Raw genomic sequence first — 19,987 nt, forward strand, 5'->3', positions numbered from 1 at the left:
AGTGCCGTACATTGATGTTCCCACCTCCAAACGTCACTTCCAGTATGGTGATTTGGGGGTGACATGCAGTGTCTTTTGACCTCCAAATGTGGCATCCAAAGAGTTCAATTAGGTCTAATCTGACCAGACTATATTCTCCCAGTATTTCACAGGCTTCTCTAAATGTTTTTCAGCAAACTTTAAACACACTTCAACGTGTTTTTTCTTCAGCAATGGAGTCTTGCGTGGTGAGTGTGCATACAGGCCATGGCAGTTGAGTGCACTACTTATTTTCTTTGAGTTACCTGCTGATTCCAGGTCTTTCCATAGTTCTCCACAAGTGGTCTTTGGCTCTAGATAATTCTTTTCACTCCTGCCAGAAATATTCCCACTTCCAGATTAGAGCCCCAACAGTGCTCATTGCAACCTTCAGTAGCTTAGAAATTTCTGTAATCAGTGCCATCAGTATGTTTTGAAACAGGAAGGTTTTGTGAGAGATCTCATCATGAGATATTTCTTGTGTGACAACTTGGTAATGAAACATTTTTATGAGCCATCAGGTGGAACTGAACCAGCTGGTATTATAGCAGCAGGGTTGCTTTCTAATTACTGATAGATTGTATCTACGTTTCTTCGTGTGTTCAATACTTTTCCCTGTGTTATTTCTCATTATTACACATAATTTATGGCCATGTATGGGTAAATTTCTAGGCATGTGTGGATTGGATTGGTTGTTACCGACATCTGGTGAGAATTTCATCAATAACAACTTTAAAAATATATTTATTAGGCCACAATTGTGGGTGTAAACAAGCATTATATATTTACCCACTGTCTCTGTGTGTATAGACAGATTCATCAGATACTTCATTAGATACACTTTGTTAGTCTTTGACTTCAGAACAGCTTTAATTTTTCATGGCATAAGAGGTGCTGGAAACACTTTGACGTGATGGCATCACAGTTGCTGCAGATTTGTCTGCTCCACATCCTGTTGCACCCCAACCAAAGGTGCTTTATTGGATTTACATCTATCGACCGCAGAAGCCACCTGAATACAGTGAACTCATTTTCATGTTCAAGAAACCAGTTTGAGATGATCTGAGCTTTTTTGCAACATAGTGTGCTATACTCCCGGAAACAGCCATCGAAACATGGGTACACTGTGGTCACAAAGGGATGCAGATGGTCAGCAACATTACTCAGGTAGACCGTGGTGGCAAGATTTAACAGTGGCCTCAGTTTCCTGTTGTTAGCTGACAGGAGTGACACCTGGTGTGATCTTCTGCGCTGTAGCCTGTCTGCATCAGGGACTAAATCAGGGATCCTCTTCTACATAAATGAGTGGTTACTTCAGTTACTGTTGCCCTCCTTTCAGCTTGAAGCAGCCTGGCTATTCTGCTCTGATCTGACCACTCGAGGAACTGATGCTCACTGGATATTTACTGTTTTTTGGCTGATACTCTTTAAACCCTAGAGATGGTTTTGTGGAAAAATCTCAGATCAGCAGTTTCTAACATATTCAGATCAGCCCGCCTGACACCAACAACCACACCATGTTCAAAATCACTTAAATCACCTTTCTTCCTTTTTTTGATGCTTAATTTAAACTTCACCTGGTCCTCTGGACCGCCGGACCATGTCTACGCACCTAAATGTACTGAGCCGGTACTGTGTGATCAGCCGATTAGATCTGCGTTTAAAGAGTATTTATACACTTAAAAATAATACTTAAAAAATAAAACACACAAAACCTACAGGCTAAATTTAACTATTATGTCAAATATCACATTTGTAGATGCAAATTATCAGGATACATTAAATGCTACAAACTGAATAAATAAATGACAAAGAATACAACCCTCCAGTAGATGTTAAAAAATAAATAAATAATAAAATACCGTCTTTTCTGAAAAAGAAGCGGGAAAGAAAATAAAGACTACAACTCCCGTCACGTGATTTAAAAATCCCGGAACTACAATGTCTGGTGACGGGAGGTTTTAAGTGGGCTACACGGATGGTCGACAGCCGATGTGTAAAAGCTGTAAAGAGTGCACTTTATTTTATCGTTTCCAGCCGTGCTATCGAAATTAAAAACTTTAAATTCGTTGCTGTGGGTTTTGTGGCGCCAGCGGCGGCGTTATTTTGAGTTCATGGACAAAGACAAGTGTAGCGATATTGTAAGTAAGCGAGTCTGTTGTTTGCTTTAGCTAAAACGTCACGTTTTCAGCCTATTTTGAGAGCAGCCAGTAGCTCACACGAGCCAGCTAACTGGACTGTGTGGAGTCTGTTCACTCAGCACATGCAGCCTCTGCACTCATGCTTTGTGTACCTTTTGCAGCATGGTCAGTGCTCCTGGATGGAGATGCATCAGTTCCTCGGTGACCTTATCACATCTGGAAACTCCTCAAAAAATCCGCCAGATGTGCTTAATGCAGCATGGGGCGTGGCAGGCGGTGGTGCTGCTGATGGTGCTCTTGGGTTCAAAGCTACATCGCTTGAGCCACTTAGACCTGTTCAGGAAAAGACGGGTGCAGGGGCATCACAGAGGGCGAGAGAGACCAGAGACCGGAGAGAAGGTAGGAGCCGTGTAAATAAACAAGTCCACCCATTTTCTTGTAAATTTAATTTTCCTACTGATGTGGTTCGGTTTGTCCTTCAGCTTTAGATCTGCATCATGCCTGCACCTGCCCTGGCTGCCCTTTCTCCAGTCCCCCTCCTTCATTTGAGACCCTAACATCCAGACAGCCTCTGTCCTTGCCAACACACTCAGAGACCGTATCCCACCCAAAAGATCTCAGTATTGCTGGTCCAGTGAGCCTTAGCATGTGTTTACCAGACTCCACCTTACCCAGCAGCACCACCACTACATCTGAGCTAGAGACCAGCCTGCCCAGCCGATCACAGAACGAGGATGTAGACAGAGGGACTCAGAGCCAGAACCAAAACTCTGATGTGCCTCCTTCAAGAGCGTCTTTGTCCCATCTTTCCATGTTTCCCCACTTGTGCTGTCACCCCGGCCTGCAAACCTGTACCCAGACACTAGGCCGCCAGGAGGGCACAGACTCCCCCTTTTCTCACACCCACGCTCACCATCACTTTCACCACCACCACTGCCCTTTAACGTCCTGTTTACCCTGCCCCCAGCTCGCCCACTCGCACTCTGCTCGGCTCTCCAGTGCTTTTCCGTGCTTGTCTTGCCCTCACTCCTTTCATGCCTGTAATCAGGTGTGCCACCGCCAGCACAGGCAAGCACAGCAGCAGGGGGAGAGGGGCAGGACTTCTACAACCTTGCTGTCGTCACTGCATCCCTGCATGCACTGCTCCGCCTCATTTTCTAGACCGTCCCAGCTGCTACAACACCAGCGCTCCGAGCATGCCCACAAACCAGCCGGGTTCATTTGCACAGAGTGCGGCAGGGCCTTCAATTCACACAGCAACCTCCGCATACACCTCAATGTGCACACCGGTGCACGGCCCTACTCCTGCTCCGACTGTGGGAAAAGTTTCAGTCAGTCTGGAGCACTGAAGATCCACAGGCGGATTCACACGGGTGAAAAGCCATATTCATGTGGCTTCTGTGGCAGAGGTTTCCCCCATCTGGCAGGGGTGCGTGCCCACCAGAGGACGCACACAGGAGAGAAGCCCTACCGCTGCACCCAGTGTGGCAAGTGTTTCACCCAGTCTGGAGCGCTAAAGATCCACACTCGCATCCACACAGGGGAGAGACCCTTTATCTGCAGCATCTGTGGGAAGGGCTTTTCCAACCGCTCCGGGATCCGTTTCCACTACCGCACAGTCCACGGGCTGGCTCCTGAGGTCACAGGGGAGACCGGAGGCGTGTACCGAGGACCCGCAGGTCGTGCTTGTCAGCCCGGGCGCCCCAGAACTACACCCCCAACCGGCGCCGTGTTAAATGCACCCAACAGTCCAGGTATTGACTCACACGCAGCACCGAATACTCGAGATTCCTCAGATTTAATTGCTTCTCATCCCACCTCTACACCGATCAGTGGGAATGAGGGCACATCTCAGCCAGAAGGAGCAAGAGAGGGGCTGCCGTATGCATGCGAAGACTGCGGCCTGCGCTTTAAAGACGCGCCATCCAGGAACAGACACCAGTCTCTGGTGCATTACTCCCATGAGGGAAGAGAGGAGGAGGGGCAGAGGGAAGAGTTCAGCACAGATGCTGAAAGTGAAAGAGAGTGAATTACTGCTGCTGGTAGATTATAACAGACTGAACATCTTATAGAATCTGTTCTTTAAGCAAAACTGCTTTCAAATTGGAAATTCAGTAATATTGCACTCCTTTTTAAGTGTTTTTCTGATATTTCACACCAAGATTGTGCTGAAACTCAACGCTAAACCTTTTCTGTTTAAACACAACCACAGTTTACTTTTATAAGTCATGTATTTTTTTTTTCTATTCTCCATCAGCTTTTCAGTCCTGATGTATGTGAGTGAAGTGTCGTGTATGTACAGATTTACCCGTGTTACATTTTAGTAGTCCTTTATTTATCTAGGTAAAAAAAAAAAAATCTCATTTCCAAGAGAGCCTGATGTCCATCCATCACACACACACCAAACCAACTGGTTACTAACACATCTGTGTAATTGTGCCTTATCCAGCAGTGGAAGAGATGTAGTCCCAGTGTTGTAGTATATGATACCAGAGAGCATGTCACATTAATGTAACTTGATGGGCTTTTAGTAACATTTTAATATGGGATTGAGGACTGCCAACTGGCTCTTTTTATACAAAATGCCTTGAAATAGGAACAAGTACAATTTTATATGTTAAATATGGAACTGTAGTAAACATCAGTGTCACAGGTTTAATTAAGTTATTTAGTAACTTAATCATTTATAAAACCATATGTATTCTATACAAAAAACAAAACTTTCCATGGGATATAATATAAAGTAAAAAAAAAAAGAATACAAGTATACAAATATAAGTATTATAATTTTTTTCCACTTAATTCTGAGAAAGGTGCTATACAGCAGCAAAGGCCTAACAAACAAGGCCAGTGGAGGTGTTTTTTTAAAAAATGTTAACATTTTGCGATAACTCGGCCTCCAGCAGAGGAACGTACTCTTCCTCTGGAGACTTGTTTAACTAGACAGTGCATTTCTTTCTCCAGGAAAAGTGGCTGAATCACAGGGCTGTTCATCCAAGCAAAGGACAGTCCTTCCTAATCGTGTCATCTTATTGCCTTTCGTGCCTCTCAGTTGTACTACAATCCAAGTAGTTATTTTTAGCTGTTGGTATGTTACCGGGTGATAATTATCTGAGCAGACAAATAATTACAGAGTCCATTATTGCTTGACGTCTGAAGCTCGTGGCAGCCACCTAGTGGTTATGTGTAATTATAACAGTACTCTTTGTTACAGGTTACAATTTATAGTGCTTCATAAATGTTGTTTTTGAAATGATACATTGTGAATACAATGCTTTGTACCATTTTTTTTTGCTTTAATTTGTGGAGAAGACTACACATACATTTCTGTATGTGCTTTTGGAAAGTGCAGTTATGTGATTAAACATTTCACCAAACAGTATCTCTGAGACACAAACTGAGCCTGTATTTATTTGTGCAATATGAGGAAAAAAAAAACTATCCCATACTTCTTTGATGGAAATATCTGCCTCCATGTGGCTCCCAGTGTTTAGTCTGAAAACCCTCATATGCATAGTGATCCAAAGTGACTTCCTTGGGCACATCACTCATGGGAGGTCCAGTTAGTGCATTCTGAACAGCACTGTCCAGCTCACTGTTCAACTTCAGACCACTCCAAGTGTTGCTCTGGTGCCAACACACATTTCAACTCCAAAGAGCCTTTTCCTGAGTCTAAGCTTGCTGTGCTCACAAAGGATCCTCATATGTGTGTTTCTGTGGTAAAGAGTCACAAGACTTGGGCTCTGCATAGACAACACTGACTGGTCTTGGTCCATTGGCATGTAGCGCGGGAGTGCAGTAGCCATTGAAGAGCACCCTGTGTGAGGGGCAGTCATACTGACTGTGGCTGGATGTCGGTGCAGGAATGATGCTGGAGTCAGACGGCTGATCTGAGAACGGAGTGGCATACTCGGGCTCTGGAGGAAGTGGCTCTGCATACTCGGGCAGGGAGCCAGGAGTATCATAATGGCTGCAGGTGAAGGGGGTAGTATAACACTCTTCTGAAGAAGGTTTAAAAGTTGAGCCAACTTTATGTCCAATAGGTGCAAGAGCTGGCTCAGCATAGTCTGGGAGGATCAGAGAAGAAAAGAGAGAAGGTAAATGTAAGATAAGGCATACGAGATTCTTTTTTTTCCTGGTCACCTGACGTACAGCAAACCTTCTCACACTGCAGGTATCAGATAAACTATGCTCTGAAAACCAAAAATATGACACCATGTGTATACACATGGTGTCATATTTTTGGTTTCTATAGAAATTAGGTACACCTTTATCACTTAAAAGACCTGCTATAATTATTAGTTAGACTTGAAAAACGACTGAGCTGGCAAACAGGATACAGACATGAAGAGCAAGCCAATCAGTCAGGAAATCACTGAGCAGTCTTTGGGCTTTATAAAGACATCAGGCAACTTTAATGGCGGTGTTAGATCACAGCCAGCTGATGGGTTAGTTGAGCACAGAGAGGTAACTTAACAGCTGTGCTAGCTCTGCCTCAGTCTCCCACCACCTGCCAAGGCAGCTCGCTCTCTGAGCAGTATTTGCATTTCAGGGAACAGTATTGTGTTTTGTATGCATTCATTTAATTTTCTTTGTTCTTTTTATAAGTACTTTAAAAAACAATCAGATAAGGGCAGCATGACCACATCTAGGAGTAGGGAATGTATATCAGGCGTTTAGTTGTAAATAAGTACACAACAATAACTTGAGCTTATTATAAAATATCATTTGTATTTTTGGCCTTTTCAGCTTCATTGGTCAGAGCAGTGACTAACGTGAAGCTTGTTCCCTTTCTATGGATAAAACTTTCCCCTAATTATAAACATGTTTTGGGCGTCAACTTGAAAGAAAGGCAGTTGTCAAATGTAAACATGAGATCAGAGGTCAAACGTGACATGATATTTGGATCTATCCTGTATCGTGACATTCAGTATCTCCATATGCCGGTATATCATTTCCTAATTGTTGCCAATAAGAAGAAAAGCAGCAGAATTTTAAGCACAGTCTTAAAGATAGACCTTTTATGAAAATTAATTACTATGTAAACTTCACTGTAAAGAAGAGGTCAGAGGTCAAATGTGACATATTTCAAATCTTTCTACATGCTGACAATACACACCATACAAGGCTTCTATACAGAAATAAATCATTAGGTTGACCTTGAAGACCTCAGTGCATGTAAGGCAAATTATAAATTGCTTGTTAACATGCAAAAGCTTTTATCATTTCGAGCTGTCGTGTTTACAGACGGAAACAGTGACACGCACATAAACGCTACCAATGAAATGACCTACCTGATTGACCTAACTATAAATAAGACCAATAAGAGAGTAGCATCAATCCTACAACTATGGCAGAAAGTTAAAAATCCAAACTGTTTTGATAAAGACACAATAAACCAGTGAATACATTTATTCACTCAGTGTTGCCTCATAATTTGATTTGGCAGTTGAACTGGATTAGTTTGAGGGGCCCGGGTACATTACATAACCCTCACAGCAGAAAGACATTAAAAAAAAAAAAAAAAAAAAAAAAAAAATCCTCATATTTTAATGCGGTGGTCCCCAACCTTTTTTTGCACCATGGACCGGTTTATGTCCGACAATATTTTCACGGACTGGCCTCTAAGGTGTCGTGGATAAATACAACAAAATAAAACCAGTACTAGTACCAAAAAAAAGAAGATTTATTCATCACACACAGGAAACTGAGTTAACGATAAAAACGATTTAAAAAAAATAAATGAATAAATAACGAGAAAAAAAACGATAAAAAACCCCCAAACCATAAATTTCACATCCGAGCCTCAACTCTCACGGCCCGGGGGTTGGGGACCGCTGTTTGAATGGACCAAGTTGTGAAATACTAAAATAATATAATAAATAATATAAAGGCTATCTTACACATGCAGTCTTTTACATAATGTTCAGGTTCTAAAAACTGAAGCTGCTGTATCCTAAAGACATGCGAGGTCTGCTTTAGAAGCCAGCTTCTTTTACTTTCAGCTTCTTGAAGTGCCTGCACAACAACAACAAAATCTGAATTTTAATAAAATCTGTTCTTCCCTTTATTCATGCCACCCAACCACAGAGCAGCCTGGTGTTCTTTCTGTTAGCAGCGGCTCCTTTTTTCTCTCCACAAAATGACTCGAGTTCAGCTTTAACTTCATCTCTGCACAGCATCCGGAACGACTCTGGCTTATCCTAAAAGCTGCTCTGAATTCTGTGAGGTAGTTTTCCTCTGAAGACTTTGTTGGCGCACAAACAGACTCTACATTTAACAGAGTGAAGATGTGCACCGCAACTCCTGTCTGGGTGCTTTTCCAGTCATGGGATTTGTCGGCATTTCCGACCAGCAGAACTGTAGCTCCTAAAAGTTCTTGGTTTGGCAGATCAGTAGATCACAGATCACTATTTTTATATGATTTGATGGTTTGATTGCTGATTTTGTTCACCTGGATGTAGCGTTTTCAGTGAAATGCTTCATCCAGATGAACAACATCAACTTTTTATGATTTCCTGACCTGGATGATTGAGCATGCATCAAGACATTTTTACACAAACTTAAACACACAGATACTAAATGTGTACTAAAACATCTAGAAGCAGGCTACTTTCGATAATGGGAAAAACTCTACTTCTTGTTTACATCTTGCAAAGCAATTTCTGGAAAACTTCTGCTTCTTTTCTACCAAATAGCTGTCTCTGACTAGGACAATGCAGAGCGCTGCATGAGAAGCCTGGCCACCAACAACGTCTCATCTAATCGCAGGGATGAGGGCTGACGGTCTAGCACTTAGATCCATCCAGACTACTCTTTGTCCTTGCAGAAGACGCCGTGGTGTGGGAGGTCTGGACTTTCAAGAGCACACAGGGAGTCTAAGACCCAGAGCTATTTTAATTAGACAGGCTTTACTGGGGGCTTTAATTGTCTTAGCATTGACCCTCTGTCCTGTTTATCACTGGACCTCTCAGAGAAGGGCCCCCTCACTGAGGGAAGGGGTAAGGGAGGCAGAGATGGGACTGCTGAGGGAGGAGGGGGGGAGTAGGCTGAGTGCCTTGTATCGAGCTCCAATTAAATGGTCTCTTTCAGTGAGCCTCTGTGGACCAAAGAAAGGAATGTTTATGCTGTGACCGGGTGATGGGCTGAGCCAGAGGAAAGAATGGACAGCCCGTGGAGAGAACTGTTTGCCTGTCAGGCTTGGCGTGAGCTACTCAAACTGACCACTGAAGCTAGAGACTATTAGAGCGGGAAAGATGGGGAGCCGAACACTTAACAGCACAAATAAACTTCAAAGGTAGCAGCTGATGACACTTGCAGAAAAACAAAGCAGCACCAGCAGCTTCCCTTAATTAATAAAAATCTGAATTCTCACCATTAAGAGGGGGGTTTGGTAGTGCATCGTGGACGTTTCGAACCAGAGGGTACGACTGTGAGCCAGGAAAACTCTTTTCCTTGAAACTTTGACAACCTACAAAAAAATCATAATCATAAAATCATTGCCACATTAAAAAAGGACTCAGAACTAAAAAGTATATTTAAAAAAAAGAATCTGAAAAGTGCTAGACTTACTTGTGGGGACAGAGTAGGAGTACTTCATTTGTGAGTCTTTTTTCCTACAATTTCAAATAACAAAAAACAAACTCAGAGGGTGAATAAACCCATATGGAAAAGAAATAGTAAAAACTATAGTAAAGACTTGCATAAGATGTGGCCTACTTCATATAGTAAATCATATAAGGCTTATATGATTTACTCATGAAAGTGGCCACTTTCTCATTACTTTCTTATATTGTTTTAGTAAGTATCCAAAACATACAAGTTTCATTTATATAATTTTTCAAGGGATCTCATATCTGTTTTCACTCTTGTATGCTTTTCATACAAGTTTCACACAAGACAGATACAAACTTCATAAGATTTATATATATCTTTTCCATATTGAAAATCAGTCTCAGTGACAGTATGCCCACACTGGAAAGTTAAACATTAATACATGTGCAGTACCTTCGCTTCAACCAGAATCCAGCCAACACACAGCTGCCACATATCATCAGGCCGAGGGCCACGCCCACTGCTACTATTACTGGCTGACTGGAGCCTGCAAGAGTGTTAAAGTGTCTGAGTAAACAGCTGAACAAGTGTGAGGAAGGAATGCTGTTATTACAAAGTACAAAGTGCTGCCTATCAGATTAATGGCTATATTGCCCTGTTTGCACTGGTGTGACTCCAATCTACTCGTATAAACTTCACACAGGTGAGTTGGTGAATGGGACAAGTACATACTCTGTGTTGTTTCCACTAACACGGTGCTCTCAGTGGTGGTGGGAGTGGGGCTTGGGAGCAGTGAACCCGAGTTAACTTTGATGGACGGAGAGTCTGTTGGGGAATTGTCGAGACAGGAAAACCGTACATCAGGAAACTTGGCTGCAAATCAAATCATGTTAAAAGCAAACAAACCAAACTTTATTGTGGATAATCTGGAAGCTTATGAGTTCCTGCCTACCATCGCCAGGTGGACGGGAAGACCTCGGTGTGGCCTTACTAACAGGACAGCCCAGGACCTGAATCTGAGCTGAAGCCCTCCCATGCCAACTCAGCGGCTGGAGGCGGACAAATCGAGCCACCACAGCAGGAAACAAGCTATTGAGCACTCTGAGGTGTCCATCAGTGTAGGCCTGAAACACCTAAGAGCCACAAAGATGAGTTAGCATCTGCAAGTCTACTGCTTTAAAAAGCTCAGGAATTTGGGGTAGTCAAAGCATTAAGTAGAATACCTACCTTTCTTTCTTTGCTTACAGCATCTTTGTAAAGCTTCCAGTTCTTTCTGTCCTTACTAAATAAAAAGATGTAGGATTCCATGTAGTACTCATTTGATCCCATTGTTACTATTCCTGACAAGAGAGAACAACGTTTGTTTTATTTTGTTTCAAATCAATATTCAAAAAGCGATAAAAGGCTCCATGGATTTTAAACAACAATAATAGCCCATCTCTGATTCATGAAATCACAATAAATTGCTTAAACCAAGCATATTTTGTACACAAATACTTATTATTGTTATCTTTACCTGTGATGGTGCTTCTGTCGCTCAGCTCCATCTCCACCCACGGGCTCTGATCACTACTGTCTGCTGTCCAGAGCAGGAAGTTATGGCTGAAATCATTATTTCTGCTGTTCCATGACTTTGTCTGCTCTTGACTGTTTTTATCAGCAAAAGATGAGGCGTTTAAAGCAGAAACAGCCAAGTTGTTGTTACACTCTGTTCACGGATCAAAGGAAAACAAACAAACTGATGAATTATAATTTGAGTTTCATAACTTGCCTTGTAACATTTGCCTACACATTTTCATTATAAACCACACAGATTCCCTGTGATGAACTGCATGAACTCAAGAAAGTAATGGACACTGTTTTGCCTTGAAAGTGAGAAGAAAAGAAAAAAAAAAAAAAAAAAAAAAACCAAACAAATAATGTGCAGAAATGTAAATCGTGTTATTTAAAGAAGCTAAACAGCTAACCGGCCGTTTCAGGTAGTAATGAAGCCTTGAGCTTCAGCGAGGAAGAGCTGTATTTGCATTCCTTGGTGTTCGTGCTACTCCTGCTGTTCTCATCTTTTCTTTACTTCCGCTTTCCCACGCTGTCCAAGTCTTCTCGTTCGCTATTCTATCGTCAACACTCCGATCCACTCGGATTCCTGCCCACCACCTCTGAGTGAATCGGTGTCGGCTTCCTGTTCTTTAAAACTCACTGCTATTCTGTCACTCTGCCTTTCAGACTGTCATTCATGCAACCCATGTCCCCCCAGTCTCCATAACATCCCGGATGTTCAGAGAGTTTCATCCAAGGTCTTTGTTTGCCATCTGCTCCACCACCTGTGTTTACACTTCAGGGGTCCATCCTATTTCCTACCTTTGTTTGGAACACCGCTCCGCCATGCCGAAGGTTGTCTAAACACTTTCCTCAAACATCGTGAACATTAAACATCATCATCTGAAGTTATACAACCCCAATTTAAAAAAAAAAAAAGTTGGGACACCGTGTAACATGTAAAAAAAATGTTAAAAAAACAAAACAAAAACAGAATGCAGTGATTTGCAAATCTCATAAATTCATTCACAATACAACCTGGAAAATGTTTAAACTGAGACATTTTACTATTACATTAAAAATATGAGCACATTTTGAATTTGATGCCAGCAACATGTCTATTAAAAAATAATAATAAAAAAAACATGTTGGTACAAAAGGCTGGAAAAGTAAGTGGCTCCAAAAAAGAAACAGTTGGTGGAATATTATGCAACTAATTAGGTTAATTAGCAACAGGTCAGTAACATGATTTATTGTAAAAAAGAGCCTCACAGAGAGGCAGAGATTCATTAATCTGCAAAAAACAGGGTCTACAAATTGTGGAACAATTATTTTTAATAATGTTGCTCAGCATAAATGTGTGAAGAGTTTGAATATCCCATCTACATGATATCATCAAAAGATTCTGAGGATCTAGAGAAATCTCTGTGTGCAAGGGTAAGGCAAAACTCTGAATCAGATCCTTGTGATCTTTGCATTAAAAACACAAATGATTACATCATAGAAATACCTCCAGAAATCACTATCTGTGAACACAGTCACCATGCCATTCACAAGTGCAGGTTAAAGCTCTGTCGCGCAAAGAAGAAGAAACCATATGTGGACAACAGTCGATGGTACGGGGGTGTCAGTGCATATTAAATTGGCGTCTGCACATCTATAAAGGCACCACCAGTGCTGAAATGTGTATACAGGTTTTAGAGCAACATGCACTCCCATCCAGATGACCTCTACTTCAGGGAGGGCCTTAATGATCTCAGGAAGACAATGCTAAGCCACCTGTGAGAACAGAATGGCTTCATGGTAGAAAAGTCAAGCTACTGAAATGGCCTGGCTGCATTCCATACCTTTCACCAAATTAAAACATTTTGAGTTAAAAGAAGCAGATCCAGAATAAAATATGGCTTCATGAGATCAGCAAATCACTAGATTCTGTTTTTATTTACATTTTAAACAGTGTCACAACTTTTTTTCTTGGAATTGGGGTTGTGAATGTAAAGTCAGGCTCATACCTTGGATGAAAAGCAGCTTCTTTTCAGAAAGTGATCCCCTGTCAAAAGAAGTGAAAAAGAAATATTGATAATCAATACAAATCAGTTACACTAAACTAGCAGCTGGACATTTCCACAAGATCTCATTTTAAAATGTGGAAAACAAACATACATTTTCGAAAGGACTCCATTGGCAAAGGTGGATTCATACAGCGTAAGGCTTCTCCCACGATTCACAGTGATATGGCCTCCCTGACTGTCAGATGTAGCTCCTGCATGGACTGCAGACTTGCACAGCACTGAGGTCTGCAGCAGAAGAGAGAGATAGAGCCTTTTCAGACATGTATTTGATAAGAAGCACAGTACAATACAGCTTGGCCTAATGAAATCTGCTGTGCTTACGTCTCTGTAACCATGTTCAGAGTTCCCCCAAATGTCCCCTGTGACCTTCTTGCATCCTGCAGGGCAATACACGCTGAGGAGGAGCAGAAGAACATGTGAGAAATACTTGTAGCTCTACTGAATCCGAGATGAAGACGCAGAGGTCCACGGCTTACCTTAAATGCTGCGAGCTAAAATGAGATCCCCGTTGTAAACATGAAATGAGATCTGAAAACAAAAACAGAAACTTCAATCAGCGCACCTCAAAATGAATCTTTTTTAAAATTTTGACAGCATGTATGGGTGGACCATGTGTCTCGGGCTTACGTAACACCACCTCGGCATTCGCTCAACCACACAAACAGACAACAGACTCTGTGTGAGACGGTCTGGGATGCTACAACTGTGCTATATTCAGGCATGAGTGGTCATCACTGTTGATGTGACTAACGCCTTTGTTACTGTGAGCAAAGCGAAAGGTCCATGTGTGATCACAGCCAACAGACAGTGGTTTGTATGTCTGAGTACAGACTTAGCTCCAGACACTGCTGGATTTCATAAACAACTGAGCAAAAACAGGAAACTATGATACATAGTGCACAGTACACAAGGCCACAGCCGGGAAAATTAAGACTTAGTCTAAGTATAGGCTATTTAGACTAAGTAAGTAAGGCTACATGGTTATTTTAAAAAAAATACACAAGGAGAATCTGATATTGTGTATCATTTAGTGAGATTTGTGGTTTAATCCATGAATAAACATACTGGTGTATGCATGTCACAACTGGCCGGGATACAAAGAAAAACAAATCAAAAAAACCCTGAAAACAAGAAACAAGTAGCCGCTGGGTTCAGAAGCCTTATAGTGACGAAGACAGGATGACAGTGGGCTTGGAGTGGTTAACAGGCTGAAGAAGAGGAGGGGAGGAGAGCTCGAATCGGTCCAAGTGACAGACTGAAGCTTGAGGCCTCATTCCATTCAGCCCGAGAGGAGTAGAACTCCTGCTCTCTGAGCAAACACGCCGGAGCCAACATGGAGGCGATGGAGGGTGAATCCCAATAAGCAATGACTCATACACCCACATACACATCAACACACGAGGGCAAATGTGTTATACTGAAGGACAAATATTCACAGAACAGCTAGTGTTATGATTGTATCAGTGTAAACTTAAAAAAAGATCTCTCTCACAACCACACTCACACCTATATAACATATAAATCAGGCAAATAACCACAATGTAACAGCTATAACAGCTTTATTTTCCCCTTAAGCTTCTGTGCTTTCAGTGTGTGCATTTATTATATATGGTGCACAGTTGAAGTATTTCACAGGCTCATCCCTGGCCCTGCAGATTACCCAAGGCCAGAAATGCTCTGCTGTTCTGTGGTTTTATTTCCTTCTGCATCAAACTTACTCTGCTATAAATAAACAGTGAAAAAAAAATAAATAAACCAATGCAATCGGAATAACAAAGAAGCTTCCACCAACAGTTACCCAGCATAACATCAGTCAGAAGGCATAAATTATAGGAGTACCTGGGTGCTGATCTGTGGCATAAGAGAGCAGAAACCCTCGTCCAGAGCGATGTGGGCCCGACTTGAAAATTATTGTTACTTCATTGCTATTAAATGTCACATTCTTCCCGGCTGCATCAAGCTTCCCGCACAGAGGACCTGTGAACACAAATTCCCGCAAACTACGTTTATAAAGCACAAGAACATAAATACATCTGTCAGCACACATGCCAGTGCACTCTACACATCAATTTCCAGCCCTTAATAATGCAGAGTCGACAGTCTGTTAGATAGAAAAACACTAAAACAAAACAAAAAGAAGTTTCTATAAGAAAGTGAGGCGCTGTGAAATCTGATGATGTATACAATCGTCAGTCTAGTGGAATATCTCTTGAATCTCTAAACCCTTATTTTGCAGCTTTCTCCAACTTTTATGCCCTCAGGATACGATGCAGCTGGTTGCAAAACCTACACATGTCTCTTGCGAAATATGGTTTGCCTTTTCTGTCAGTGCATCAACACAATGGCATGTCCTGAGCAAGTTATACAATCCAGACTGGAAGATCATCAGTAATGAGTGGGAACAAAGTCTCTGTCAGCAAGTATGTCAATTAAGATTTGATGAGGACACGGGAGAGTTCCCATCAGACATCTGGTGTTTGACCACATTTTTGCTAATTACACTCTCCCTTAAAATGTGTATTTATCTATTTTAAATTAATGACACAAGACATGTCGCTGTTCAGTAAAATAAGGATGAGAACAGTTTGACCTTTGACTTTGACTTGGAGGGGTGGCCCAATCCTTTAAGGAGCCATGAGACAATACCTGCTGCTGCTAAAACTAATGTGCATGTACCTGAAAGAAAGAATCTAAAGAAGTACATGAGGTTGTTTAAAAGACAGACTTTGATTTCATTTATTTACTAAAAACAGGATTTGTTTGGTTCATTGCCTCAGGGTAACATTATGCAGTTAGACCACTTTTCTTAGGGCAATGATGCTAAAGCAGTGCTTCTAAACTCTGATCCTTCCTTCCTCGCTCCACAACACTTGATTATCTGGTTATCAGGCAGCTGCAAGCTTTTCATTCCCAGCTGCAAAGTTTGCGGGGGTGGGGGTCACAGGGAGAACCTGCGTGCTAATGTTTTGACAGCACTGACTGGTGGGTTATGTGAGCTGGCAAACAATACACTAAAATGAACTCATAACAACTACGGAAAAACTACGATTGGACAGTGAGGGTCATTCCCACAGTGGGGTCAGCAAACCTGATGAGAGTGACAGGGAGTGAAAATAGACTCTAGAATCAGGTCTGAAGGGTCAGTTAAAGGCCATACCTATGTGATGTGTAATACAGTGTGTATGTAAATGATGTTATATGTACAGTTGTGTGTTGGGAGCTTGGAGAGAGCTTTATGAAGGCAGATGCCACATAGCGCGCACACACGCGCGCACACACGCAAACGCATACGGTTAAAAGCTTATATAAAAATTAACTTGATGTTTGTTAAAATAAAAAAAAAGAAACATTTGAGTAAATTGCCTGTTTTTTATGCAAATCTACTACATGAGTATATACAGTAAACAGTGATGTTTTGGTATCTTATAGCACCTTGTTGCTCTAAGACAATGAACCAATTTCTAGCATGGGGGCAAATTTGTTGACTGATATGTCAACAGAGACCCCCAAACTTGTAAATTAATTTATTCTCCCACCAAAAGTTTTAACTTTATTATTTATTAATAAATAATTAAAACAATCAAGAGGTGTGCTCACCCAGGCTGTGCTCGCCGTTTTTGTCTGTGATCATCACAGAGCCATTGCTGCAGCCTGGACTGCTCTCAACGTCAAAATCTCCAAAGAGCAGTCGCAGCGTGCGCCCCTGTGGTACGCGAAGCCTCCACTTACACCAGGTGTTACTGGGGTAGGTACCCGGATAGTTCTGGGAGGCTAAGGTGCCCGACTCTGGTGCCAGCAGTGTATGTCCACAGCCATTACCTGACACAAAACAAGCACTATAAGAAAGCTACGACAAGAAAAAAAGGGCACAGTTCACACAGTAAAAATCAAGATTGACTTCTAACAACTTTTGATTTCCTTTTCTTTCAGCTCCATGTTTCCTAATCACTCACTTCTAAAACTGATACAGAGGTCTTAACCCACACCTCATTTATTTAAATTTTCCTTTCAAGGAGCCAGATTTTCTTGTAATGTTGTTAAAGTGGTCTTGAGCGATAGCAGGCTGTCTCTTCACCGACGTTCCATCCAGACCAGAGGAATGTTTTCGTTTTATGTGTTTGTTAGGCCTCTTACCGCTGACCTATGAATCATTCAAACATAAAAAAATACTGGTGGCTACCGCTGCTACCTCTCAGCCTCCGAGTAGATGCACTTGTGGGATAAATTTGAAACTCCTGAGTGATTTTTTAGAGAAGTTGACCACTGATATAAATTTAAAAAATCCTTGGTGCCTTCCTTCTTGAGTTATCATGTTTAACTGCTTAAACTTCTGCATTACTAACATTTTTTCCCGGCACTCATCTCAGCACCTTTTGCCTTTTGGTCACAAATCTTTACAAACTGAGTCAGCGGCTAGTTGATTAATATTTTCAACTGTTCAGCTGCTGACGGCAGTGAGCTGAGTGGAATTACAGACCTTAAGGAAAGCCAAAATGACATAACCAGAGACGGCTATGTAACTGGCTCTCTTAATTAAATACAAAGAATATTAAAGGCTTTGTTAATACACCATTTCAAGACAGATGAGCAACGAGTCTAATTTGAACATGTACAACACCTCAGGGCATGTTTATCCTTCTGTCATCACAACTTTTAGAAATACCAATGAGGGAAGAGCTCAACTGTAACACCTGTGACCTGCACATTGGATACAGAGCAAAACATAATTGTTTAAGATGAAGTACCAAGAGGTGCTTTTCCCCAGGCAAAAGCAAGGAAGGAAATAAAAAAAGTATAGTGCTGATATACTACATCTTGCTATGACTAACACTTGAAGAGGAACAGAAAACATAAACATTCAGACGGTTTAAGATTCCTGTTGGTCACAAAAAAAAAAGAACTTGATTCAAAATTTCCTACAGGAGTCACACAGAGATTGGTGTTGCGGGGGTGACAAGCTCAGACACTAACATTCCCCGCCCTCACTCTTCACTCCCCCAGGTAATGTGCTCCAAGAATGGTCAAAACCTGAGGAAGGCACCAGGGTCAGTCTCAGCCTAAACACCAGCGTTGTCCTCGCTTCCCTTAAAAGGCTCCTGACTATTTGTTGACTGGAAGTTACAGGGCAGCCTTCCATTCACCCTGCGTCTCCTCCTGCATCAGCCCAGCCGGTCACCTCCTTCCCAACAGCACTTCAGTTCCTCATATCATAAACCTTTGACTGTTATTGTCCCCCCTCAAGTCCCCAAAGGATTCCCTGGAAATACCACAGCCACATACTGTAACTCTGGGCAGCAGAGCATGGATCTGTCACCTTCCGGAGGGAGGCCACAGGGGACTTTTCCCAGCATTAAAGAGGGAGTAATGTTGGGAAATGTCTGGGTGACCAGTAATCGCCCCCCTGGTCACTGGGCTGTTTCACCCATAGTCTGTTGGGTTCGTGTTCAGCCGGGTCTGACCTGTTTAGAAATCTCTGGAGCTAAACCACAGAAAGCTTGGGTGTTAGGATAGCAGACAGTCAATCAGAAACACGCCAGCAATATAGTTTTCCACTTCATGCTTTGCTGGCAGGTCCTTACAGGTCCACACAGTAGCAGACAGGATGTTCACCTATGCTACCTGTCACTACATCGCTTTATTCAATCCCAGAGGTAGAAATGTTTCCCCCAAACCTGGGCCCCACCAAAGCTGGGGTATAGCATATTTGCTAAGTAAAACAATGATGTATCCAGGGCTTAATCATCCTCCGATGTGCGGAAATCAAAGCCCCAGAGACAGACAAAAACAACACTGAAGATTTGTGGTATGGCTGACTGGTGGAGTCATAGTCTGCAGGGCAATAGCTTGTTTGTCTGTGTGTATATATGGTCACTGTGATTCATAACAGGCCTGACTGATGTGTTGAAAGAAAAAAAGACTCTGGGAAAGGATTGCTGGGATCACTGGGTACACACGGACAAGGAAAGAGTTTGTAAAAACTGTTAACATGACTTCCAATCGGCGACCTTTGCACCTAAATACAGATACATTAATACACTTTAACTCTGGCTTAGAGGCGTAAAGATGACCGGAACAGCAAAATATGTGTGGATGTGTACATTGCAGAATACAGGACAAGGTATGGTGACCTTTCCAATAATAGTTTCTAAGGAAAATGTATTAAACAGCAATAGTTAGCAGGTTTTTATGACAACAACTAGCTTAAACACAGCAGAAATGTGTTTTAAAGGAATCTGCCCACTGGGTGCTCGTCCTACGTCATCAGTCCTGATTATTAATAATCGTGCCATTAATTAAAAAAAGGGGAAAACTCTTCAAACCAAGCGAGTTACTTATCAGCTCTAGTTGCAGCTAACGAAATGTGCGAAAATCCGTCTCCAACGTCACAATCCTTATCTTCTCAAAAGCGTGAATATAACAGGCGTTTTCTTACCCTCCTGGCCGAGAACACACACCGAACAAACGCTTAAAGCGATCCACAAACCGGCAATGAAAGACTTCACAGCATGCCCGGTGTTTTCCCACGTTGCGAGCATGATTTCAAGGAACTCGGCGAGAAAAAAGTAAGGTGCATGCCTCGCTGACTCGAGGGGTCTTGCTTCAATAAAACTTGGAGCAGTGAGTACTGGATATTTACTATTGGTCACGAGTGTCGAACCCCGTCTC

The 19,987-nt window shown here is 42.1% G+C and overlaps 2 protein-coding genes across 3 annotated transcripts; one reads left to right on the forward strand and one right to left on the reverse strand.

The window, feature by feature from the left end:
- Window positions 1-1,879: 1,879 nt before the first annotated feature.
- On the forward strand, window positions 1,880-5,541 carry si:ch211-79k12.2 (uncharacterized protein LOC568844 homolog). Of its 2 annotated transcripts, XM_031751591.2 has the most exons (3): window positions 1,880-2,159; window positions 2,321-2,558; window positions 2,642-5,541. In XM_031751591.2, the coding sequence occupies exons 1-3, from the start codon at window positions 2,133-2,135 to the stop codon at window positions 4,186-4,188; spliced, it is 1,812 nt and encodes a 603-aa protein (XP_031607451.1). In that variant the 5' UTR covers window positions 1,880-2,132; the 3' UTR covers window positions 4,189-5,541. The 2 variants fall into 2 exon arrangements, with proteins under 2 accessions (XP_031607451.1, XP_039475550.1); XM_039619616.1 differs by having other exon boundaries at window positions 1,880-2,558.
- On the reverse strand, window positions 4,682-19,939 carry si:dkey-34d22.1 (discoidin, CUB and LCCL domain-containing protein 1). The gene is made up of 15 exons (XM_031752540.2): window positions 19,755-19,939; window positions 16,919-17,140; window positions 15,161-15,298; window positions 13,798-13,849; window positions 13,643-13,715; window positions 13,413-13,546; window positions 13,262-13,299; window positions 11,230-11,421; window positions 10,941-11,053; window positions 10,666-10,846; window positions 10,446-10,538; window positions 10,167-10,260; window positions 9,732-9,775; window positions 9,535-9,630; window positions 4,682-6,226 (listed from the first exon to the last, which is right to left on the reverse strand). The coding sequence occupies exons 1-15, from the start codon at window positions 19,855-19,857 to the stop codon at window positions 5,847-5,849; spliced, it is 1,953 nt and encodes a 650-aa protein (XP_031608400.2). The 5' UTR covers window positions 19,858-19,939; the 3' UTR covers window positions 4,682-5,846.
- Window positions 19,940-19,987: the final 48 nt, after the last annotated feature.

The sequence above is a fragment of the Oreochromis aureus genome, linkage group 11 (genome assembly GCF_013358895.1).
Source record: "Oreochromis aureus strain Israel breed Guangdong linkage group 11, ZZ_aureus, whole genome shotgun sequence".
NCBI classification, from domain to species: Eukaryota; Metazoa; Chordata; class Actinopteri; order Cichliformes; family Cichlidae; genus Oreochromis; species Oreochromis aureus.